General features: G+C 36.6%; 1 protein-coding gene across 2 annotated transcripts in view; it reads right to left on the bottom strand.

The window, feature by feature from the left end:
• Positions 1–27,295, bottom strand: part of fam49bb (family with sequence similarity 49 member Bb) — a 103,760-nt gene that overhangs the window by 4,129 nt on the left and 72,336 nt on the right. For both annotated transcript variants that reach the window (XM_077244364.1, XM_077244365.1), the window contains exons 3-9: positions 12,469–12,551; positions 10,168–10,289; positions 9,399–9,504; positions 5,676–5,815; positions 2,079–2,156; positions 193–309; positions 24–103 (exon numbers count right to left, since the gene is read on the bottom strand). In XM_077244364.1, coding sequence (XP_077100479.1) covers positions 24–103; positions 193–309; positions 2,079–2,156; positions 5,676–5,815; positions 9,399–9,504; positions 10,168–10,289; positions 12,469–12,541 — 716 coding nt within the window. In that variant the 5' untranslated portion in view covers positions 12,542–12,551. The remainder of the gene's footprint in view (positions 1–23; positions 104–192; positions 310–2,078; positions 2,157–5,675; positions 5,816–9,398; positions 9,505–10,167; positions 10,290–12,468; positions 12,552–27,295) is intronic.

Genomic DNA, 27,295 nt, shown 5'->3' with positions numbered 1-27,295 from the left:
AGATGAGAAAATGGCAGACTTACGGGGTTTCCAACATAACTTTGCACACGCTTGCCATGGTGCTCAATACATCTGTGGTGTTTTCAATGGGCAAATTTTTATTCTGTTGGGGAAAAGGCAAATAATTAGTTATTCTTTAGAAGTTATTTTTTGAAAATATCACTGAGAATTGATTTTAAACATTTTTGTTACCTCAGAAACAAATTTTGTTGTGCCATCACTTAATGTCTTCAGCATGGGCGTGGCATCAGCATAAAAAAGAGATATCCGATTGGCCAGCTCATTATTCACTTCATTTTCTCCCTCTGCCTATATAGACAGATACCAAAAACATTGTTAATGGAGTTAAACAAAAAGGAACACTAATTTTATTTTAAGAAGAACAGTTTAGAACAGATTCTTCTTTCTGACCAGTTTCTCAGAAATTGTCACAGTCAATGCCTCATGAAAATGATTAATAGTAGTCAAGTCACCTTTATTTATATAGTGCTTATACAATACAAATTGTTTCAAAGCAGCTTTACAGAGATAACAGGAAAGTAAAGTTGTAATAGTATTGTTAAATTCAAAATTAAATGTTAAATGTAGACCATAAAGGGAACATAAAGGGAACAATGTGAAGATGGATAGGCATCAAGAGGCTTTTTCTCCTGTGCCCCAATTTCTCAGGTAAAAAATTTGTCAAAAATGCTAATACATTATTAATGTCAAAAAAATTAGTTTTTCACAAAAAAAAAATGGATGGATGATTCTCAACCCTTTTGCTAAATGGGGAGGGAGTGTATATCAGCCAAAGTTTTGCAAGTTCATTATAACAATTGAATATCCTTCAATACCATAAGTCATTTTGGTTAATGGGATAGATAGGTTCTGTGGAGAAACAGTGATTTGGGAGAAAGGTGGAAAAAGTGAAGACACCCCCAGATCTAAACAGAAAGTTAAGTTTTAGTTATTTCTCAAAATATGTTATAAATAATTGGAAATATTTTCAGTGCTATGAAATCTGTCTAAATCTACTGATTTAGCAGTTACTTGAAAACGCATTTCATAAAAAACAAAAATATCAGTTTCCCAATGAGGACAGCCAGACAACAAATGTATTTTTTATTTAATAAGAAAGCAGTTTAATCTTAAACTGCATTCACCTGCACATTCTGGTGTGTTAAATCTAAAAATATTAAACTATAGTCTAAACTGGGGCTAGTGGCAGATGTGGAGATGTGTTTCCAGAGTGATGTATTTAGCTCTCTTTCAGTAGTAGGGCCCTGGAGAGCCACAGTGGGGCTTCTGAATTCAAACTGGGAGAATATGAGGGGAAAACCAGCGTCATTTCACTAAACAAGGTATGCAGACTTGCATGGTGTCCCCCAGGGCTATGTATGTGGCCCGCTCTTAGATCAGATATTTAGTCCTAGGAGGATGTATCTGGGGAGGACAGGCACAAAAGCTGACCACAGATCAGGTGTCACACTATATTGGTGCACCTCAATGCACTTCAGTGAGCATCTCAGAACTCACTCGCTCTCCCAGTGGGAGACCATTTTCTGTTTGGGTCCTCAACAGTCCCCTGAGGGCTGGTGTATGCAAGTGGTTGAGTGCTTGAGTTTTGTGTGAAAAAGGAAGTATGTTAGTTATATGGAAGGGGTTTATATCAAATCAAGAGTTGCTTCATAGATGTACTTTTAATTTAAAGATTATATATATATATATATATATATATATATACATACATATATATATATACACACACACATATATATATACATACACATATACATACACACACATATATATATATATATATATATATATACATACATACACACACACACACACAAACACACATATATATATATATATATATATATATATACATATATATATATATATATATATACACTGTATATATATATATATATATATTTGAATGTGTGTGTGGATAAAAAGTTAAACGGGGAGAGAAATGTAGCACAGAAAGATGAATAGAAAAAGAGAAAGAGGGAAGAGGATGAGAGAAAAGACTACAAGAAAGTCATAGCAATAGAGAGGTGACAGTTTCAATTCTTGAGAAAGCTCACAGGAACGTTATTGATCCTCATGCGACTTAGGGTCCTCCTGTAATAACTGAAGTCATTCTGAATAGCAGGATTTGTCATCTGAAAAAGAATGAACACCAAATGTACTGTTTAAAAGGGTTCTCTTTTTAAAGAAATTTGTACTTTTATTCGGCAAGCATTAAATTGATAAAAAAAATTATAGAAATCTTTTGTAACAATACTACTTCAAATAAATGCTGTTCTTTTGAATTTATATCCATTAAAAAATCTTGAAAAAATAAAATGTATAAAATTTTTTTTATAAAAAAATAAAATGTACCACAAAATATTAAGCAACCAAACTGTTTTTAACAAACTGTTGATTTTTTTTGTCTGCTAGGCGGAAATCACAAGTCTGACCCTTTAGAAAAGTAATAGCTCATCTCTCAGAGTAACACAATCAAGTTTAATACTCAAAGTTATGGGTTTATAAACAACCCGTAATTCCAAGTATGAACAATAGAAACAATGATGCTTGCTTTAACAAGAACCATTAATAAAATTAACCAATTAATAAAAAAAATTGTGTATGTAAGGGTGCTTCAAAGGGAGGCAAATCTCCATGCAATTGCTGGTGTGACAGGACTGAGGTAGACAAATACAGGCTGAAGGCCTAGAAGGCAAAGAACACTTACAGGATTAGCTAAAGCTTTACTTAAATGACTAACAGTTCCTTTAGGTAATCAGAGCAATCTTTATCTGTCAGGACCTAGACTATCTGGGACCCATGGATCCCCTATTGAAGTATTGTTTAAACCTGAAGAGTAACGCAGTAGACTCGAAGTTTGTGACAGATGGATAAATATGCTTTTTAATGAAGAGTCATGTTCAGTTTAGTTTTGGGTGACACATTTTTGTGACAAAGGAGGGGGTGATAATCAAGACCACAGTGGAGATGGCTGAAAAGACAAAGGTCAGGGTGAAAAACGAGCTCTTTAGGATTTGAAAGAGCAGAGATCAGCTAAAATTATCCCAAATGTTCAATGAATATTTGACAGATAGTGATTAATAACCCTGTAAAGCCTGAAATACCATATAAAATAATATTCAGAAAAATCTAATAATTTGAAATGGAACAGAACAAAAAAGGTTACATATGTGTTTTTTTGTTGAGCATCATATTTGATACATCAGGCTTGTACTGCTCATATAGTATGATATAAGAAAACATTTTATTCAGAGGCCCAAACAAAAATATGAAATATTGTACAGTTGCTGTTATTTATACGGCCATAACTTAGGATGAAATTATGATGGCTTAAATCAATAAGATCTTTATAACAGTACAGGCTACTTATATGAAATGCATATACATATTTGTTGTCGCTTTATATCTCCCAATAATGTCTTAAGATGTTTAGCTTCAAGATCCAAGCTCTGTAGTTTTTATTGTGGGGGCAAAACATATAATGCAATGCAATACAATAATAACTGAGAGATCTGAAAGTCTGATGTATCATATTTAATTTAAAAAAAAATCTAAAAAGGATGTATGGATAATCAAGTAGATCCAATTTGCTTCAATCCAGTAATTGTTCATATTGAACGATTGCTAAAAATATCACAGCAAAAAGACACATGTACATGTGTTTACTTGCTACTTGTATAAACTATCAATCAGAAGGGATGTGGCAGATCGTGTACAACAGGTTTTTCCAACAAAGATTAATTACAAAGATAACTCTCAGATTAAATGAATACAATGTTCTCAATTGACATCCTGGTCCACAAAACTAATGCAGAGCTGGTATTCAGTTCATGAACTGTCAGAACCGCCAGACAGATAGACCCTTCCTATCCCATCCCTGCAGTGTACGGCACTACGGCATTGGCGGGCTGAATTAGGTCACTGCGCCAAGCTGAGAATAGGCCATGGTTGGATGGAGGTTGGCATGCCACCTTACACCCCCTACTTGTTCACATTTAGCAACCCCATCTGGGGGGGGGGGGGCATTTTTAATTGGGACATCCTAGCTCTGTGTCGCAAGGCGTCGGGGTGTATGTGAATGCTTGTATTAGAAAGATCAAGAAATGTGCTAGTGTTGGTGCTGAGACAAATAAGAAAACGGCTAGACGAAACATGATTTGATTTTTTTGGTTACATAACTGGGACAAATTAGGTGGTTTACTGTTCAGTTATTTAGGGTTGTGTGAGTGTCTGGGGTTCTGACATGGTCAGAGGAGTGAAAATCAGAGCACAATTTAGCTCAGAGTGATGTCGTCTTGACATAAGAACTTTTAATTGCCCGTTCTGCATTATAAATTTGGTGAGAAACAGAAACAGCAGGTGTTTAAGCAGAGGCTAAGAGAATGAAAGAGAGCCAAAGCTCAAAAGCTCCTATGATCTTAAATGTTGATAAAGGTTTGGCAAGCACCTGAGGGAGCAAAAACTGGCTGGTGCTATTGGAAAGTAATTATTTTCTCATTAGCTGGTTTCTAATCACAATTAGCATGCCATTAGTGAGAAGGGGAAGCTTTTTAAGGCATCACATCCAGGTCAGTCTCATCTATCGCATGGTAATGTGTAATAGCAGGCTGCATGTTAAAATTCTGCTGACTTACATGATGAGCTCATATTTTAACCATGCATTTCATTTGACTAGAGAACACTAAACTAATGAATAATTTCTACTCATTGACATAAAAATAGGCGAATCACATGAAAAAAAAAAGGTTTAGGTCACTGCAAAAATAAAATAAAAATATTTTACATAAAGACCTGAAGCATGTTTTTACGTCCATTAAGATTTTTTTTCATATTGAAACATTATTAATGTATATAAATTATTTGCATGACAAGAATTAGGGATATTTTTCCCAAATACAGATTACCGTACCACATCCGAATGTTTTCATTGTTTTAAAAAAGTTAGGGCTTTTTCATAATTCTTATTATTCTCAGAAGCGATTCTCATTAGATTCCCATTACCATATTTGTTTTTGTTAAGTCAGTATAAATTAAAGGCAATATAACAAATACTACCATGATGCATGAATACTTTATCTTTATTTAAATTATGATAAGGATTTAGATAGGTGCAATGTTATTATATCATGATAATACACACATAATTATAATAAATACAAAAGTTAATGGTTCAACAAGGCTTCATTTTCTTTAATAAAATATAATTTCTTATTATACGACTCAAACAGATTATCGTAAGGTTTCGTGAGACCCAACTGACATTTGACTATTGAATCAGCTGTCTAGTATCAGTGCACATTCAATGCTGAATAAACATTTTAATTAACAAGCATTTTGAAATGCAAATCAGTTTTGAAGGAGTTACACTGCACTCACGATCATCAAGGTGCCAGACAAACAAAACTCAAGATCTCAAAAAATAAAAAAACTGTCCGCACACTTAAATCCTTTAAGCAAATTTAATCACCAAGCTTTCGGTCAAATGAGGATGGTCATTTGACCGAAAGCTTTGTGATTAAATTTGCTTATCAGTGAAAATTAATAGGATTTACTTGTATTATGCATTATAGTTTTGCTTTTATGCAATGTTTGCAACAAAAAAAAAATGACATTAAGTAATCAAAGGATATTTATTGAGGTATGGTCCTCACCTTGAGCTCATCAAAGCGCAGTGTGAAGTGTAGGATCTCCGCGAACTGTTTGGCGAGGGCCTGCTCTCTCTCCAGATGCTGTGTGGGGTCATCGTATGTCTCACTAGTGAGTGCTCTCAATAGACTGTGCAGTGCTGCTTCTGTAGAGTCACACAGGAGTCCGTTCAGGTTCATTTGGACCTCACTGAGTACAACTTTAATGGTTCCATTCAGTATAAGATTCATTTGAGCAGCTTATTGATTTAATAAATTACTTATAAATAAATGGTTTAAAAAAATACAGTACAGTATAGTACAGTACAGTCGATAGCACCATGTCAGAGCAATTACATTACATAAGAGTCAGTCCAGCAGCCATAAACGAGTTTATGGTTGAGGTACAGTATGATCTCAGTATGGCCACATTGACCCAAGGTCCAACTACTTTTTAATTCTGATCTCATTTACAAGTCTTAAAATATACATATAAACAAAACCAAACAGAGGTGCCTTTAGAATGATTCATTTTTTGCTGTTGCAAGTATTGCGAAATTGCTCAAGTAAGTCATGCTGCATCTTTAAAGAAAGCAATGGAAAGAAAAAAGCAATGGTGGGGTGATGTGGCTTTAAATCCATGCATCAACAACAGTTGAAGAACAAGTGAGCATTCAGGTTAAGTCTGCTCTAGAAATTCAAACAATATTGGGGGTTTTCAGCTTTATTTTTATTGGCTTGTTTGGAAATTGCAGGAATCATTCACGACTGAAGAGGGTATGACAGAGTGTAGCTTTGTCAATAAACCTATTTTTCCCATATGGCTCTGAGAAACCAAGAGATTTCTAGATTTAAAGTTTTACAGTCTGTACAGTCATACAGAGTTCTACGCACAGCGGAGCGAGAAAGGGGGGGGGGGGGCTGTTGGGGTTGGGGTTGAGTTTCAGGCTGGTGACTCAAGCGGCAGCAGTATGTAGAGTAAATTGAGTAGATTTGAATACGGTAATGACCTCCATCTGCTTTAGTCAGCTTGGCAGGGCAGAGGAGCGGACTAAAAATGGCCAAGGAAGCACACTATTCTCATCCCAGTCAAAACAGAGCTAGAGACGAGTGGCTTTTAAGAGTGCTTGCTGAGAATGGAGCGTGAGGACGAGGTCGGCAGATGAGAGGAATGAAAGGGTGGGGTGAGGGAGTACACGTCACATCTCATCACATCATGAGAAAGCGTGAGAGATGACACGAGATACGCGGGCAATGTTAAAATGATAGATATATACTGAAGAATGACAGTAGTTTAAGATGAACCAGTTGACTTTAAACTGAATAAATAAATAAATAAATAAGTTAAAACAGGAAAAAAAAAAGCCAAGAAATTTCATTAACTAAATAAAGCATAGATTGTAAATACATTTAATTTTTCCAGTACATAAATTATTCAAAAACAAAACTGTAGTAGATTACATTTAGTTACTTTTTAGAGTTTTAATAAAAAAAATATTCATTACATATATTCATTATTATTTCTTTAATACAGACAGGTTCATCATCATATGAAAGAACTACATGCAAAGTGATCACTGTAGATTAGCAAAGCATGTCAGGCATGAGAGCTTGTGCCAAAATTAGTGTTCTGGAGCAGAAAGAGCGGGAAAACAAGATGACCCAGTTCGGCGAGTTATGTAATGTATGGCAGACACTTGGCGAGGGGCTGCGCTCATTGACTGATGGTTCAAAAGCCATTAAATGGACTTAGAGGACAGGGCTTCAAGGGCTTAAGGGCAAGATCACCTTCAACCCACTTGGTCTTAGGTCGCTAACATTCCTGTGTTTTGATGGGCAAAACAGCTAAGGAAGCAATTAGATATCATGATCATTTTTGTCTATGCATTTCAGTGAGAGGTTTGTAACATTTATAGCATTTAAGCCCATCCATCAGCTAGTGTGCTACCCCAACCATTGTTACCCAGTGTTTTGCATGAGATTATGAAAAGACCAGCTGGGGTACTTCCCATGGGTGTGTATTTAATTTTTTAAGATGTTTACAGCTTTAAAAACTCGCTGAAACAGATACTGCCAATGGCTCTTAAGCACATTTAAAGAGACAGTTCACCTACAAATGACAAAACTTAAGGTAGGGCTGCATGATTAATCAAAAAACAAAACTCAAGTTATGGCATAGTAAATTATCAAATCACAAAGACTGTAAATATTATTGTTATTATTATTATTATTTTTTACAACTTTATAGTCATATTGATATAGAACCACAAAAATTTTGGCCACATTGTGTAGCCCTACAAACAAGAACATCAAACTTTTTATTATTATTTTTAAATCACATTCTGTAATTATTCATCAGAAAAATCCCGACAAATATCCCCATTTTCCCCCCTAAATCATGCCATCTGCATAAACTGCTTTTTTCTACACAACATAAGAAAAGATGTTAAGCAAAAAGTTAATACTAATTTCTTGTAGACGGGCAAATTAAGACAATTAATTAATTTCAACAGTACTTATGGTGCTTTCTTGACCTTTTTTGCGACTCTGTGGCCATTTGCTTTCATTATATGGAAAAGAGCAGCCTGGACATTCTGTTAAACATCCTTTTGAGTTAAATTGAAAAATCATCAACTCAAATGACATAAGTGCAGAATGTTCACTTAAAATGTTGCATAACTACTAGGGGTGTAACAATACAAGGTTATATCGAGATATAAAAATGCAACAATATGTATTGTTGGAGTAAACTATATGATCTACGATATAGAGTTAGTTTTATCCAAGGCTCAGTTTACTGTATTTATAATGTATAGACTAATTTACCCAAAAATTTTAATTCTGTCATCGTGTAGGCCTACTCACCCTCATGTCATTTCAAACCTATAAGATTTTCATTCAAATTACAAAGACAAGTGAAGACATTTTTTATGAAACCTATTTCTGTCCCTCTATTTAAAGTCCATTTCCCTAAAACTTAAAAGATCAAAAAAATGTCACAAAGGCATCGTAAAAAAAAAAAAAAATCAATCGAGTGGTCTAATCCAAATCCAAGTCTTCTGAAGAGACACAATAGCTTTATATGATGAACAGATTTACAGTGGCGTGCATGCTGTAGTAAAAACAACAAGAATGACGTGTGAAAACACCATGAGAGTGAGTAAATACAGAATTTACATTTTTGGATGAACTAACCATTTACAGTTTGGGAATAGTCATTTTGACATGCTTTCTTGTGACTGCTATTGATTACATTGACCTTCTGAAAGGCACTCCTCAAAGTGGAAGGGCAAACATAATTTAAATCACCATATCACATTTAGGTGTAGCAGTATAAATATTCAAAGCGGTTTAGATGGTTTATTCTTATATGTAGTGCATTAATAGCAGGAGAGACAGTACATAGTGAGCACCTGGAGAGTCTGTGTAAGAGATCCAACAAATGCCTGCATTGAAAGCACTAGTATTTCGTCAGAAAAAAAATCAAGTTAAAGGAGTTTCAGTGACATTATTAGATTAAACTACTATATATAATGTTGAATATAATGTATAATAATGCAATGGGGGAATATTGGTGGGTCCTGATAATAATACAATAACAATAAAGTAATAATAATAAAAAAAAAACTCTTCTTTATTTTGACTTAAAATATCGTGATAGTATCATATTGTGAGTTCAGTATGGGGAGTTGTATCAAATCGTGACATGAGTGTATAATAATAACTACTTAGAAAAATAGGCTAACATACCTAATCTCTGTGAAAATTGGTAGAACTTCTTCAGTTTGCCTACTAATGGCACCACAGCAGCCCACGCCTGGTCTTGTAATGCCTCGTCATTAGGGTTCTGGATCGCCTGAAAAAACAAACATCACAACAACACATCATAAATAATGTATCCACAAGTCTAAATGGAACATATTATTTTATGACATCATGAGAATTGTGTACGTGGGATGAAGCTTTTAAATGATGTCCTCTTGAGGGCAGCAATTTAAGTGTGTAAATGATGTCAAATCCAAAACCAAATACACAAGATGTTTAAAGTTTTTTTCTTTCTTTTTTTACATTAATAACATCTGGTTAATGCTTTCTCTCTCTACCTCAGTGTGCTTTTCAATTTCCAAATATGTGGCTAATTAAAATAACTACTGAGTATGCTGACATAAAAGGAAGGGACCATGTTCTATTGAGCAAATTAGAAAAAAGAAATAAAAGAAAACATTCACTTTCATTCTGCAGAAGACGCCAGTCCTTAGCAACTGTATCTATGTAGCAACAGTATCCGTGGCAACCAGAGTATCAATCACACTGACACTCACTCGTACAGAGGCGCGATTGAGCGGAGCAGAGAATTTCAAATAACGCACACACAAGATGAGCTGTTTTAAAGCCACCAATATTGTTCCCTCAACTAATTTTGAGTAGATTTATTTACTCAAGGAGACAAATTTTACATGAACAACTATATGTGTGTGCATATATAATATGAGTCAAACATAACAGATCACGCGTGTACCTCTCGTATCTCTTGGCCCGCGCCTTTATACGCCTGTAGTTCGTCAAGTATTCCCAGAGCATCCTTCAGGACCACATCCACTTCTTCCCACGTTTCCCGCTCTGCTTCTGTTGGCTGGGCATCTGGAGGTAGAGGTAGAGGTAGAGGTAAAGAGAGAGAGAGTAGGTAATACCTTAAGTAGACTTCAAGGTCTTTAATCAAAAGGTCTGTCAAGGTCACATTTTGTCAATGTCTGACACATTAAGAGTGAACATACTGTACGTATACAACTCATGAACAGGAATCAGAGCTTTATACCTTATAGATTGAGGCAAGTATAAAATGAAGAATAGAACAAAGAAAATGGATTAGTTAGTGACACTTTGTACACTAGATTTAACCATGTTAAGTTGCAGATACTATGGGCAAATTCCACTATCACTGTGCCCTACCAACTCCAAATAGTGAGTACTCTGAAGAAGGGTATTACTGTAACATTTGGTACATCATACACATTCACTACCATTTAAAAGTCTAGGAGAGTGAAATAATTTTTTTAAAGATATTAATACTTTTTGTGACTCATTAAATTGAGCAAAACTGACCAAAAAAAAAACATTTAAAAAAAAAGTTTCTTAAACTTTCTCTTAATATTTTGAATAAATTGCATTTTAAAATGTATTAAAATAGAAAAAAATTAAATAAATATTTTAAACTAGACAAAAACATAAAAAATTTTTTTTTGAAGAAAACAAGAACAGCGCTCTTACTAATGGCTTGCCTAACAGATTTGTCATTTATGTAGTGCAGCGATTTTCACTTAAACCATGTTGTACGTATAAAGTTGCAGCTTTACCTGCAAATTACAATTCCTGTTCATCAATAAGGTGAGAACCAGACCAGTTATAAAAAATATTTAAAGGTGTACTATCCGAGCAGTAACAGAAGATGCTTGTTGTTGTAATGGTGAAAGTAACGCACACACACTAGAAGCAGCTGTTACTTTCTGGTGTAGTTATCCACACTACATGATACCTCGAGTTCAAATGATCTCGTGCCCAAGCCCACCTCTTCAAGCGGGCCAGGGCATGGTACAAAGTGATCACACTAGTTAAGTGAACGACTTAGGGTGCCAAACGTGCTTGAGCATGGCTCCAATCACCTAGGGTAAGTAGACCCTAACAAACCATTTGTTAAGTGATTTGCTTTTTCATATTTATTTGGAATGTTCCTTCCTGTAGTGCTCTTCAAATTTGCAAAAACAGCATCTGAAATTTGCCCATAACTAGACTAAATAAGTTTAAACTTGGAACATGAACGTTGCATATACATAGTCCAAATGTGACATCACTATCAGTTTGTTAAAGTGTTTGTCAGGCCATACAGACTGTTCTATAATATAATTTTTTTTTACAGTATTCAAATTTTGGGGTGAATTACTCATTTAACAGAGCCTAGCTGGGGCCTTAAAGAGTATTTGAGTCAAACCTCCACAGCTGAGCCAGTTTCATGTGTTCAAAAGGCAAAGTGTGGAATTTTAAATGGTGGAAACTTCAGGCCCACATCTAAAGAGAAAACTCAATTAGACATTGGCAGCTGTTAACTACAGCTGGCTTCAAGTGCAATTTAAGATATGAAGGGCCACCTCCTTTCTCACCAAGCATTCAGATACCACACATTAAGATTGTAATAGTCTTTCCGATTCTATGTTCACATCTTGATACAGTAGGTCCTGTTCCAGTGCTCTGTGTCTTGGAGTCTCTCGCACTCCCATCCTCTTTATTAGTGTTACATAACCCTTGTTCTTATAGGTGTCTGCCTGATGATCCATGAATGAGCCAATGATTTCGAAGTGATCTCCATATCGCCCCCTTTCTTTCTTTAAAGAAACAGCTACTGTGTCTAAAAATTGAGACAAACATTGTAGGGTGGAAATGTTCTGTGGGCAAGGGCAATAAAAGCCAGGAAACTTATTTTCCACTGTCTCCTTTTCTTTGGTTCATTCACCTTCCTTTGCTTTGAAGGGAGTTTTTAGGTTTAGACAAATGAGGTGGTAGCAGATTGTGTGTGGTTTAACAAATCTCCAGGGGGAAGGCCTTTTAGATAGTATCAAGTCCCAAAACGGAACTGGCATTATTTATATGGTGACCGGGTGATGACCTACACATCTTAATGGCTAAGTTGATGACAAAGTGCCCGAACATACCAACAAGGACACATGAGATACTAAAGTAGTGCATATGGTTAAGGAAGCTTTAAGAATGTAGACCGTTTACAAGTAATAAATGAAAGGGAGTTTTAGAAAGGGGAGAAATATCTCACTTTCAAAATCGAGGAAGAAGTTGGGCTCTTGTTCAAGGTCTGTGCATGTCAAAACTTTGAGGAGGTTCCCCATGACAACGTACCTAAAGGGAAAGAGAAAGAGGCAGAGTTAAGTGACACATTTTGAACAGAAAGCATGATAATGGCGGTCAGTTTAAGGTGGGGGCACTTTAGTGCTCTACTTTGATTCCATAACAGAGCTTAACTCCCTGTTAACGGTCAAGAAACCATCGCCCCTCCAACGCCCAGTCGACGCTCCTTCCCTTTACCCTACAGCTTCCACTCTCCAGACACATTGGTTTTCCTGTGCAGGGCCTTGGGTCGACCAGATGTCACTACTGTAACCCCCCTCCTTCAGCACACACACAGAGTTACGGGAATCCCTGCGCTTAGGTGGCCAGTGCCAACTGTGCATGTCATGCCTATTGCTCACGTTCAGTTCCCTATTGAGGGGCCCCAGGCGTTCAAAGTCAAGATTTAGGAAGTAGACTAGTGTTTTCAGATGTAAAAACAGCCCTCTAAAAACCATTAATTCTCTTGGGATAACTGAGGCCACTGGGTTTACCATTTTGCTTTTGCAAAACGTGAATAACAGTAGACACAGACAGTAGACAGGGGTGCGGTACAGAAGCAAGGCCAAACAATCCTTCCAAACAGCTAAATCAAGGAAGGAAAAGTCACATTTCATTCAATAAAAGGGTAATTTTAATAGAAGACAGGACTTAATTTGTGGAGTTACTGACTTTATGAACTAATAAAAAGTATAAATTGTACTATCTTCGATCCCAGTTTAAAGCACAAACACATATTGAAGCCCAATATACTTCACTTTTTACAGGTCAGGTAGAGTACAGTATGCATTCAATGCGCATAAAGTAAATTGTATCATCAGTGTATGCGTGTAAGCCAGTGTTTGCCTTGTTTGTCCACAATGTGAACACCGTTTTGTCCCGTTGTTTTACAAACAAAAAAGAAATGGAAAAGACGGAACAACATCTTCAATTTTCTGGAGATGCAACAACAATAGACACCCATGTTGATGAGCACAGTCATAACTTTTGGAGAGAAATAGCGCAGACATTAGACAAGAATGACATTTTCTAGTGTGTTTTCTAATAAATCTAGTTTTAAATATACTTCTTTTGAAGTGTTGGTGCTTAATGTAAAATATATATAATGTAAACGATAAATCAAATTTGAGAATTCTGCTGGCAACTGTATACAGGCCACCAGGGCACCATAAAGATTTTATCAAAGAATTTGCTGACTTTCTAACAGAATTATTATTGACTGCAGATAAAGTCCTAATTGTTGGTGATTTTAATATACATGTATATAATGGAAAAGATGCAATGGAATTGGCATTTAAAGACATTCTTAACTCTATTGGAGTTAGACAACACGTGTCAGGACCTACTAATTGTCGTAATCATACTCTAGATCTAATATTATCACATGGAATCAATGTTGATGCTGTTGAAATTCTGCAGAAGAGCGACGACATCTCAGATCATTATCTAGTGTCGTGTAAACTTCATTTAGCCAAGGCCGCAAAGCCGACTCCGTGTTACAAGTATGTTAGACCTATTACTTCTGCCACTAAAGATTGCTTTATCAATAATCTTCCTAATCAGTTTCATCGTCTCAGCATCCCAGATAGCTTAGAAGAACTTGATATTGCAACAGAAACTTTTAACTCTCTCCTTTCCAGCACTTTAGACACAGTTTCTCCGTTGCGCTTAAAGAAGATTAAAGAAAATAGTCCAACGCCGTGGTACAACGAGCACACCCGGGCCCTTAAGAGAGCAGCCAGAAAAATGGAGCGCAACTGGAAGAAAACAAAACTAGAGGTATTTCGGATTTCATGGAAGGAGAGCTCGATTGCTTACAGAGAGGCTTTAAAAGCTGCTAGATCTGCTTATTTTTCAAATCTATTAAAAGAAAATAAACATAATCCAAGGTATTAATTTGAAAAAGTGGCTACACTAACGAAAAGAAAGCTTCAAGCCCAGAAGTTTCCAAGAAACACAGCAGTAATGACTTTATGAAGTCCTTCACTTATAAGATTGATAATATTAGGGACAAAATTATAACTATGCAACCGTCTACTACAGCATCGCATCAGGGAGTGCATTATAGTCTCCCTGAGGTAAAATTTGATTCATTTGTTGCCATAGGAGAGGAAGAATTTTGCAAACTCGTTAATTCATCTAAATCGACAACATGTATGCTAGACCCTATACCGACTAAACTACTGAAAGAGATGCTTCCAGAAGTCATAGATCCTCTTCTTAACATCATTCATTTGTCTTTGTCTCTAGGATACGTACCAAAAACCTTTAAGCTGGCTATGATTAAACCGCTTTTAAAAAAAACGCAACTTGATCCTACAGAATTAGTCAATTACAGGCCAATCTCAAATCTACCTTTTCTGTCAAAGATACTAGAAAAGGCAGTATCCTCACAACTGTGTTCCTTTCTTGAAAGAAATTGTATCTGGATTTCCAGTCAGGAATAGACCGCACCATAGGACTGAGACAGCTCTCATTAGAGTCACAAATGATTTGCTCTTATCATCCGATCCTGGTTGTATCTCTCTATTAGTGTTACTTGATCTTAGTGCTGCATTTGACACCATTGACCACAACATTCTCTTAAATAGACTAGAAAACTATGTTGGCATTAGTGGAATTGCATTAGCATGGTTTAAATCATATTTATCTGACCGCTATCAGTTTGTAGCAGTAAATGAAGAGATGTTTTATTGATCACAAGTTCAGTATGGCGTACCACAAGGCTCAGTACTAGGACCGCTTCTGTTCACTCTGTACATGCTACCTTTAGGAGATATCATTAGGAAACATGGGATTAGCTTTCAATGTTATGCTGATGATATTCAGCTCTATATTTCTTCCAAACCTAACGAAACTCACCAATTCACAAAATTATCGGAATGCATAGTTGATATCAAAAATTGGATGACTAGTAATTTCCTACAACTACATTCTGAAAAAACAGAGATTCTAATTATTGGACAAAAAACTTCCACACGTAATAACCTAGAATACCGTCTAACACTTGATGGCTGCTCTGTTAAGTCTTCGTCGTCAGTTAGGAACCTGGGTGTGCTCTTTGATTACTGGTGGAGGTTTTGTTCAGCGTGAGTTCTGTATGCTCACAAATCCTTTCATTACAACCAAAAAAGTATAAACACGATGTCAATGCAAATTAAATGCAGTGTCAATGCAAATATCAGTGTAAATGCAAAACAATAGTGCTGCCACTTTTTCTATGTAATGTATAATGTTTTACTTTGTTGTTCACTTTACAAATCAGTCACTCAGTGATTTTTTTTACATTTAATTTTACAGATTTTTAAGTTTTAAACGCACTTGTTAAATAGAATTAAATGAGTTTTTAATACAAATACTGTTTCTTTGCATTTGTTTTAGATTTATTGTCAGTACTGAGTAGGGATGGGACGGAATGAAAATTTCATATCACGATTATAGTGACCAAAATTATCGTGATTGTCAATATTATCACGGTTTTGTTAAAACAAGATGAAAGTGTTAAACAATAACTGATGCTCACACTGAAAACATTTCAACAAGTTTTATATTTGAGAATCAACAAACAACAAATAAAACGAGCAGCTCTATGCACTTTTTAAAGTAAGATTCTATTCTGTGGGATTTCCTTCCTTATAATGACCGTCGTCAATAGCAACATATTATAACACAGCGCACATCCATGTAACGTATCACAACGGACGCACTCTCTCATTTCATTAAAATACAACTTATCTTGCGTCTCCGTTTTTTATTGTATTGAAAATGAAATCAGAGTTGTTTCATTGTTTACAGAATTTGATAATATTGTTGTGATCATCTTGTCTTGATAAAATATTTCAACTCAAAACAACAGTTTGTGCCCAATTATTTCCCAGATGTAGTTTTAGTATTGAGATCAAAGTTAACTTGCCTTGTGTTCGCTACAACAGTGGGTGATGGTCACACAAGACGACTCGGCAGATTTGAAGTGTTTACCCCTATCACTGCGACTTTTTTTGAGCATGTTCTGCAGACAGGGTGACCATCCTCGATTAAGTTTCCCTCAGGATTTTTGTAAAAGCCAAAATATGACCACACCTCAGATTTAGTCCTCTTAAAAGGCTGAAAAATCTCCCGAACACGGTCACTGCCTTCCGTCATTCCTTCTTGAATAAAAAAAAGAAAAAACAACAGTGCGCGCCTGCGTCAGACTGTTGTAGGCTGGACCGGATTTGAAAAAAATCGCGATAATCAAACACGGTTTTAATGATAATTGGATTTTAAACGATAATACTAACCGTCAGTACATTTTATCGTGGTTTATAGTGAAACCGGTAATCTTCCCATCCCTAGTACTGGGCTTGCAGTTCTGAGTTGGGTACTTTGTACCGTATGACTGTGTTCATCTGCCACCACTGAAGACCGTTTTTGATCCAGGAAAAACCCTGAAATGAGGTATACTTTAAAAAAAGTATGCATTCAGCTGCACGTATGTAAAGTGTTTGTGTTAAAAATAACATACTTTGGGCTTTATGACGACAATTTCGAGAGTTGAGTGGCCCAACTCAAACTTTTTTGTCTCAAAGTTTCAGGAGGAACTGTTTGGTACAATGCAATTAATTTTCAAATTTAGCTTGGTGATGCTAGTAACACTTTTAAAGTCTAAGAGTCAGAAAGAAGCTAGACAAAAACATGTTATAAATTACTATTTTGGAAAACTTGGCTAAAATTGAAAGTGGACTTCTAATGTTACAGATCTTTACAAAATCGATCCAACACCGTTATAAAAGCACTGCATAAGTGTTTTCAGCCTGTTAGAAAGTCAACTATACAAGGATGATTCTGAGAAATCACACAGAAGGAAAAAATCCTTCCTTCCTAGTATATATCAGTGTACTCTAAAACAGTCACCTGACATATGACCAGATAAAACACTGAGAATAGTGGTGGAGGCATTTTCCCAGCGACTTACAATGATATTTCTCTGTATAAAAGTTGTTTTTACCAAGAACTCCAGTGGTCCTGTAGGTAAGCCTCTTGCTTTTATTGGCAGGAGTGTCTGGTTTGAATCCTGTAATGTATTTTCTTGTTTGTTTTGTTTTGTTTATACATTTACCAAATGCAAAATTTAGCAGCATATCATCTATTAAAACGACACCAAAACAAATGTTTGTGTATGTTTTTATTATGTTTAATTTAGGACAAAATTTGAATTTTAATATCAGTCATAAGTAAGAAATATTTAATGATTGGCCGTTGAATTATTAGAACAATAATGCACAACCGAGGTGGTAAGGTGGCCACGATGCAAAGCAGACACATTTTTTGTAGGACTAATTTCTTATAAATCTCATCCCAAGGCTCCATTGAAAATTCCAAAACATAATTTTTGAGCTAGTAACGGAGGCTTGACTCTTTAGCCATTGATTTGTAGGCTAATGTCACAGGTATCTGGGTGCATCCTTTGAATGCGTGCACAAAGAAAACTTCTCACATAGCATGAGATTACCAAACTGAGTTTTCTTTTGCATCTTCTTGCGCTTCAATGTTTATATTAGCAAAGTTTTAAAAAAATGTGCAAATGATAAATTTTCAATATCATGCAGCACTGGCCCGATTGGGACAGTGACAGTTCCATCAACTGCCCCGAGCGTCTTTTGTGCTGGCCCCTGGCTATCGGGCACTCCTTATTGTAGAGCCCTATAATAATACAATACATAATATAATACAACACTTTTGGGTGGGCACTGGCCATCTTTGTTTACCTAAAAACACACGCACACACCTAACCCAAATCCTTAAACTAAACCTACCCTTAACCCAATTATAACCTTATCCTTAAAACCAAGTCTCGACCCTCAAAAAGGCTTTTGAAGGGGTATCAGAAAGTGAGGACCACCCAAAATGTCCTCACTCCAGTGGTCTCAAACTGGTCCTTACAAAGATAGTTTCTCTCTCTCACTCACACACACACACACACACAGACACACACAAGCTTGTCGTAAAGGTAGCTGGATCATACATAAAGGCTGAACAACAAAAAAAACCTGTGTTGTGTTTACGTCCACCTGGTACAAAAGATGAAAGAGGAGAAGCAAGCAAACGAGAGGGAGAGGGTCAATCTAGGCCATAACAACAGCAGCGTATTACCCATGATTCCTGCGCCTCTGGCGGGAAGGGAGAGGAGTATAAGAACACACACATAAGCATGCAGACAGCTAGATGTAGGTCACACACATGAGTGTTTATGTGTGTGTATGAGTGTTATATAATCTAGCTGATGGTGAGACAGGACACTTCTAAAACAAATGCAAATCTAGACAGCATGTGAAACAGTCACTCCTTCATGCCTGTCATTACAATTAATGTTGGTCATGGGGTGAAGTATAAATAGCAAATCACTGAATGGTTTGGAGTGAATTATATTGGCAGTTGGTTTATGTAACTGGTTAGTATGTGCAGAGTCAAATACCGTATATTTTCTTAACATACAAGAGTTTAGGTTAAATGTATAAGGGAAGGTGTAAAACTTCATCCTTTAACTCATCACCTTTTATTTTTAAATTTTCACTATCTATTTTTAATGATGAATTTAAGAACAATTATTCCATTTATTCTCTCATTTAATGTAGAATTATAAAGTAAGAATGAAATTATAAATTATAATAAACTAAATTGACAGCCTTACTTATAAGTAAAGATGTCAATTTAACATCTCAATTTAGTGTGACTTATAATACAAATAAATAAATAAAATCAGCTGAGATGCTTAAAAAAACAGTGAAATGCAACACAATTTATGTGACGGGCAAATATTTTACAAAAGACCAACAATTATTTACAGTATGTAAAAACAATTACATTTAAAAAGTAAATCTAATATACTTCTAGTTTTTGTCTTGTCAATGATTTTGTCTGCTGCAATCATTTCATTGAATTAACTTAATTTGATTTAATTAACTATATATATGATGATGATAATAATAATAAATATAGCTGCAAGCAGCCATTACCGGGGCCAAGCGCAAGAAGCGGCAACAGATGCCATCATAGGTGGGAGTGGCAGACCAACTGCAGCAAGGAGCAATTAAAGACATTTTAAGAGAATTTTGGCAAAATGGCTGAAAAATCATATATTCAGTAACTTTTAAGATGATTTAATGGTTTATTTTCGACAAATAGGTGGCGCAGTTATGAAATCGATGTGATGTGGTGGTGACAATGACACACACAAAGTTTGGTGTCAAAATGTGAAGGCATTGCAGAGATAAAGACTTAATAGTCATTGTGGCAGCATGCCTCAAATTTGCTGTTGCGCTATACGAAAACGGTTTCGTCTATCGTCACGAAATCCATAACTTTTAGTCGCCATTGTCTGGAGATGAAATGATTCGATTTTGGTGAAAATCAGACGAATGGTCTAGGAGAAGTTCGAAAAAAGAAGGTTTTGAAAGTAAATAAAGATGGCGGACAGGAAGTTCGTCCGAATACGTCAAACTTGGTATCTATGTTCTCGGCATGACCCAAGGAATCTATTAAGACCAGTGTCATTACAATAGGCATATTTTTAAAAACTTATTAGGATTTTTGGAAATATAATTTTAACTTTTGACAAACATGTGGTGCTGTCTCGAAATGTTTGGAGTACCTTCAGGGGATGGTGCTGGTGGCAAATTCTGAGTTTCATAATGTTACAGTAATGCATTTGTTAAGTATAGCATTTTACATCACAAAACCATATTGACATCAATGGGAATTTCATGTTTTGTTCTATTATAGCGCCACCAAGAGGCAAAATCCCACAATTTTTTTCATGTGTCCTCTGAATGAGGTCATACATGTGTGTGCCAAATTTGGTGAAAATATCTCAACTCCCTTCAGAGCTATAGACATTTATATGAAAAAACACGTCAAAAATGACTGACACGTGACTTTGATTGAATTTTACTACCCCTTACTATCAATATTTTGACATTTGGATATTGGAGTTTAATTAACCAGCTATGGTATCAAACTTCTGATGGTGGTTTCGTCTTGATCGGACTTCGGTTTCGAAGATATCGGCAAATGTTTTTTAAGTGCTAAATCACAACGCTACACAAACTGTGCAAACCTAGCATGTTTGGTATCTGTGGATTCGGCAAGGATTCAGGAACCTAAGAGGATGACTCCTGTGAAAATAAGTCAACCACACCCAGAGTTATAAGCATTTGAAAAGTAAATTTTACCACTAGGTGGCGCTATTTCAAAACTTCTCAGGCTCCTTCAGGGCATCATACTGATGACCCATACAGAGTTTCGTAACAATTCGTTCATGCGTTCAGAAAATACAGCATTTTAGCACATAATTCAAAATGGCCGACAGCCAAAATGGCCGATCCGGGATAATTGGATATCGCTCGACTCGACGTGATGCCCTGAATCTAACGAGACCACTTTTATGATTTTTGGACAGACCATTCAGAAGTTATAAGCAAAAATAGCCATTTTCTGTATCTCCGGACCAGTAGGTGGCGCTGCACCGAAACGCAGCATGTAGCCTCAGGTCATGCTTTTGATGACATGGACCAAGTTTGGTCTTAATACGCTAAAGCGTTGCGAAGATACAGCCTAACGACTGTTTTTGCAAGCGTTACGTAAAATTTGTTCGAACGTTTATCAAAAACGATTTGACGAATCAATTTGATTTTAATAACTTTTTGTCAGCACTGCCTGAAGATGATCTGGTTCAATTTCCGTGCAAATCGGACAAACCGTCTAGGACGAGTTCGAAAAAGTAGCTTCTTGAGAAGATTCAAGATGGCGGCCATATTTTTATGACGGAAATTGACCTCATGGAGTGCAATCGAATCGTCATGAGCTCAGGAATCAGAGGGAAAAATTATTTTGTTGATTGGCCTTACGGTTCAGAAGTTATTAGCAAAATAAAAGTGAAACTTCTGACAGGTGGTGGCGCTAGAGGGAATGACTTAGAAACACCAAAATTGGTGTATTTAATGTTGGGACTGTCCTCTATCAGAATGTCAAACCAAAACAACTTTCCCGCAATCGGTTCTATGGGCTGCCATAGACTCCAAGAGCGGAAGAATAAGAAGAAGAAGAACGCCAACGATTGCCTCCGCACCTTTGGTGCTTGGCCCCTAATAATAAGAACCGGAACAGATACAATAGATGCCTCCGCACCTTCGGTGCTTGGCCCCTAATAATTATAATAATAACCGGAACAGATACAATAGGTGCCTCCGCACCTTCGGTGCTTGGCCCCTAATAATAAGAACCGGAACAGATACAATAGGTGCCTCCGCACCTTCGGTGCTTGGCCCGTAATAATAATAATAATAATATTAAAATATAATATAATATTATTTATATTAAATAACATTAATTGTTATATGTATTGGCTTAATTAATTGACATCATGCAATTAATTTAATCATTACATTTGGTATTAATTTAATCAATCTGTTCATTTAATCGATGGAAATCCCTTATAATAATTAATTAAAAACATTTAATTTAATTTCATAGATATTAATTGTAGATATAACACACCCCATGACACTGCTGGAATTGCTTGAAATTTCATGTCAACTAGTCTGGTGTATGTCTGGGCTGGGAACACGGCAGAGAGATGGAGAGGGTGTATGTACAGTGACAGGACACAGGCTGCTGACAGGTGGAAAGTTGAGACATGAAGAGGTAGACAGGTAAACGGGACAACAGAGACAGAGAGTGTCTAGAAGCTGAGGCAAAGAGACAGTGGGCATGAGATTTGACGAGGAGTGATGCAGGGGTTTAAGTCAGGTGAAGTGTCTGAGCTGGGATCATCTGTGTGTGTGAGGGTCTCAAACAGTTACGGGGACTGTATATGGAAGATACTGACAGTAAACCAATGATCAAAAGCATTGTAACCCATTCTGACAGAAGACAAACTCACCTGACCCAAAATACTCTAACTGATTCAGACATTCAAACTTTATAAAAGAGACACATGGACACATGGTGAGGGACAGCGACAGGTTAATGCTAAATAGAGGATCATGTGGAGGTCAAGGCTTAGCAAAACTCAGGATTAGAGTTCAAGGTCAGTGGTGTGAGTCAATCTCACGAAACAACCGCTGAAGCAGGGCAAAATAAGAGTATCTTCCCTTGGCTTGCTTGCAAAGGTTAAGTTTTTAGGTGTGCAAAAATTTGTTACATAGAGTGTTAATTTTATGGACAACCAAAAACAACAGGAAAAACCCAAGCCTAGAGAAATCCAAAATCACCTTATTAATATAATAATAATAATAATAATAATATAATTAGTGCTGGGCAACGATTAATCACATCCAAAATAAAAGTTTGTGTTTACATAATATATGTGTGTGTACTGTCACGGTGTATAATTATCAATTTGTATATAAATACACAAATATGCATGTAAATATTTAAGAAATATTTGCATGAAAATACTGTATATATATTTATACATAATTTATATTATATACACAATATAAATATTTTATATATAAATAAAAAATGTCTTAAATATATAGGCCTACATGCATGTGTATTTATATATACAAACACATATATTATGTAAACACAAACTTTTATTTTGGGTGCGATTAATCGTTGACCAGCACTAAATATAATATAATATAATATATAATATAGTACAAAATAGTATAGTATAATATAATATACCGTAATCTAATCTAATATAACAAACTATATTTAATGCTTTTGCGCGCGCTTTACTGTGTGTTCATACTGATGGAAAGTTACTAAAAATAATTTTGATCTGAATCCAAGCCATGCCAAAGATGTACTGCTATCAAGTGTGCCAACCCCAAATCCCAGCCAGCGCTCCCTCTAACCATTGGGGGGTCATTCCAAGGACGCCCATCTCAAAAATCCAATATTGCACCAAATTTTCACTGACAATCATATTTCGTATTAAAACAAATAAGCAAACAAAAAAAAGAAAAATATTTATTTAGAGAAAGATCTTTTTTTCATAGACAAAATACATAAATTCAAAAGTTTTCATTTGTGGTAATGATATCATTGGCTTAAAAGTCCTAATTACTCCTCATGACAACAACAGGGTATGTGGGCCACACTGATGCAAGAGTGAAGATTATATTAGGCTCAGTGCATTTGCCTCTCAGCTTCATTCACAGCGGTCCCAAAGGGTGAAGGCGAGCTCCCTATACGAGTGCTTTCCGACAGAGAGAGGCTCTGACCTGGTTGTTTTCTTTTGGAAGCCTCCTGCTGGGAGATTGCGTGCTGGAGGAGAGGAGCTACGATGGGATCTGGAGAAGGAGGGGGGCAAAGGGGGGCTCATCTAAGCCTGCTGGGCACTTACCATTCACTACTACATTCTTATTGGCTGCATGCAAAGTTCTCCTTCTCCTGCACTCCACTGTATCCATGGAGCTGAAAAAAAGCTGGTGCTACCAAAAACACACCGACAGCCAATCAGAAAGCGATTGGCGAGGTGGAGGGGAGGATGAGGGCACTGGAACAGTAGTCCTGACTTAAGAGCTTGCGTATGAATATATGAATAGCAATGAGGTAATGCGCCAAAAATGCATAACTAGCGCAACAGCGACACACTCATTAATCACAAAATTCAACCAATAACTGACATTCCAGTCTGAGGATGCAGAAATACATCATCAGTTAACCAGGTTAAAATGTAAAATAGAATGAGCTGCTTTTATACCCGCTCCATTATTTTACAGTAATCTAAATGCATGTATGTAATGCAACTGATATATGGCATGCTGGAATTCTGCAAGAGCACTGCAGCATGGGAATCCACGTGCTCCGCCATACTACGCTATAGCTGTGGCGGCATAGGAAAAAAACAACAATCTTTCCCCCCCGTCACGTGGGCTCAGCCGTGGAGTGGCTAACCGGCTGCCTGGGGCATCGAGGGGGAGGGGAGCGAGTGAATTAGTGTGTTTTCATGTGCTTGCTTATTTGAGTGAGTGGATGTAATAATCCAGTTATGTATGTGGTGAAGTATGTGCAGAATTGATCCTAATGTGAGAATATTGCTAGAAGAGCGACACCTAACATAGCAGCCTTGTCTAAAATCAAATTTAAAGATGCTTAGCCAGAGATTTATGCAATTCAGGCTTAAAATACACATTTATTGATAATCACTTTCCAAAAGTGCGTATCTGTGATATCTGTTAATGCATGCTCAAGTATGAGTAATGTGTGCATGCCTGTGTTGCATCATAGAGTGTCACTCTACAGCAGCATCACTTACATACTTGTTTTACTTGACCTAAATTTCCCAGTGCGTGTCGCCACATCGTATTAGCCGAAAAGCTGTGCTCTGATTTCACCCCTAACCCTTGAAACCCACTCAATCAAACAGAAAATGGGGGCGCAGATACCCTTCATCCACCCTAAAAATCCTGCATGACCTGCCTGACCCCACCCGGCTGAGGTGATGCATTAGATAAAATGAAGGAATTTACAAGAATCATGGATGAGGGGAGGGGAAGCGTGCGTTTGTTTTTGACTTGTAGCTCCGCCCACGCTGGCCACACTGGAGTAAACAGCCGCTTTAATGCCCTCTTTAAGCACAAAATCAAAACAAACTGCTGGATAAGCCAATGAGGTTGCGGTGCTCTTGAGGGATGTAAGCTATTGGTGCATCTGGTTTGAAAGTTACTGCAACAACACTGTCAAATGACAACCGTGACATTTGCAGCTTTGATGTAACCTGCACCATGACAAATAGTGACACACAAACAGCGTGATGTTACTGCTGCTCCCTTATAATTGTTATCATTTAAAAAATTTGCATAATTGCTAAGTAGGTGGTGGTGTATGGTGATAACCGAAGAGGTTGAGAGTAGGATTTTTGGTTTATCTCTCCTACAATAGGAAATGTACCTTTCACGATCAAAGCCAGAAACCATGGCAACCGAATATCATAAGCCGAAAACAGGGCACCTCATCTGAAATGTTGGGAGAAGGAATTTTAAGCCGCACCATTCCAAACGTTCAAAGTCTGTTTAATCGACAAACATGCATCACTTCCATTTCTGAAGCTGTTGAGATTAATATAATCTTTCAGAGTTCCTTATATTTGGTAAAGGAACAATGAGTTACACCTAAAAAAAAGAAAAACGAAAACTGAGAGACAGAACTTAATGCATCCTGCCTCCTAAATGTCACAGGTAGTGTAACATCCATGTTTGCTTCAAAAAACAGCAGAACTGGAGAGAATTCATGTGTTGGTGTCCTTCTTTTACTGTGAAGGTCTTTAAGATCTGAGAAAGTCATTTGGCGCAAGACAAGCGCAGGACGTTTAGCCTCTGCATACAGATTAACACTGGCTGTGGCACTTTCACAGCCTGAAGATGGAGATCTTGGCTAGGAAGTTTGCATGTGTAAGAAATACAATGTCTGACCCCCTTTTTGAAGCACTGATGTCTCTTGGCTATCAAATAAAAATAAAATTGACATTATTTGATAAAAAGAAAATGTCAAATGCTTGTTTTTAGTTTCTTTTTGGTTTGCTTAATTCAGAGTAAGTGTGTGGCAGTCAGGAGAGTTGTACATGCGGAGTGCGAAGGGTGGGGCACTGTCAAACTGTGATGGGATTTTTGGGGTTGTGTACAGCATGAGTTGGATTTACTAAGAGGCTTGAGATGGATTTTTAGGCACAGAGCACCCTCTGCTGAAAGGTGTGTGCAGTCGACCACTCCCTATTCTCTGTAAAATAAAATAAAATTAAAATGTATATTGCATCAAGAAAATACTAATACCCACAATTCTTAATCTAGGACTGATGTAAATTTCATAATAAGGTAAGAAAATGGTAAAGGAAGGTGAAAACAGTTTATCATGAACAATAATTTTTTTAATATAAACCATTGGGGATTGGACTGATGAATTGGCCACCAAGACCAAGAACATGTATTAAGAAAAAATTGGAAGCCTGCACTATTTTCATTACAGACTTAATGTTAAGATCATTCTCCATTGACCATTTTTACTAAAGTTTTATGAAGCCATCATTAACACAGCAGGGGAATGACAGCATCTGTAAAACGTCTGTGGTATGCATGGGTGGGCGGTAAGTGCAGTGTGTATATGACACACAGTAAATGAAAGGGGAGCTAAACCAATGAATATTTAACTAATCCTTCCTCTCCCTTCAGCTGCATCATCATGTCTCTGAGAGCAGGCACTGACTGACTCACAAAACACACTGCCATCCTTCTCATACCTAAAAGATGTCTCAGATCTCTGTGGCTGCGTCTGCTCGCTCAGCACCAAATTCACCTCATATCATGTCTTAAAAGGGCAATTATTGCCAAAGGTCAATGGAAAAGCAAAAGTGAACTTAAAAACACAAGTGTATCCAAATTCAAACTGAAATATCTATATTTAGCTTTGTTGAATGGAAACTTCTTCATTTACTTGTTACTTTCTACTTTGTAGTAGAATTAAAAGGTTAGATCACCCAAAACTAAAATGTCATCATTTACTCACCCTCATGTCGCTCCAAACCCGTAAGACCTTCGTTCATCTTTGAAACACAAAAGATATTTTAAATGAAATCTGAGAGATTTCGGTCTCTCCATTGACAGCCCACGTACTACTTTGCTTCAAAAGGTTCCTAAAGAGATCGTAAAACTAATCCAAATGAATTGAGCAGTTTAGTCCAAATCTTCTGAAGAGACAATTGTGATGAACAAATTAAATTTATTTATTCACGGATAAACATTCATTAACGCACGTATCAGTTATGGTAA

The sequence above is a fragment of the Siphateles boraxobius genome, unplaced genomic scaffold (genome assembly GCF_051911475.1).
Source record: "Siphateles boraxobius isolate OS27281-9 unplaced genomic scaffold, OSU_SipBor_1 26, whole genome shotgun sequence".
NCBI classification, from domain to species: Eukaryota; Metazoa; Chordata; class Actinopteri; order Cypriniformes; family Leuciscidae; genus Siphateles; species Siphateles boraxobius.
The sequence above is the reverse complement of the archived record's forward strand: the minus strand, read 5'-3'. Positions and strand labels throughout refer to the sequence as shown.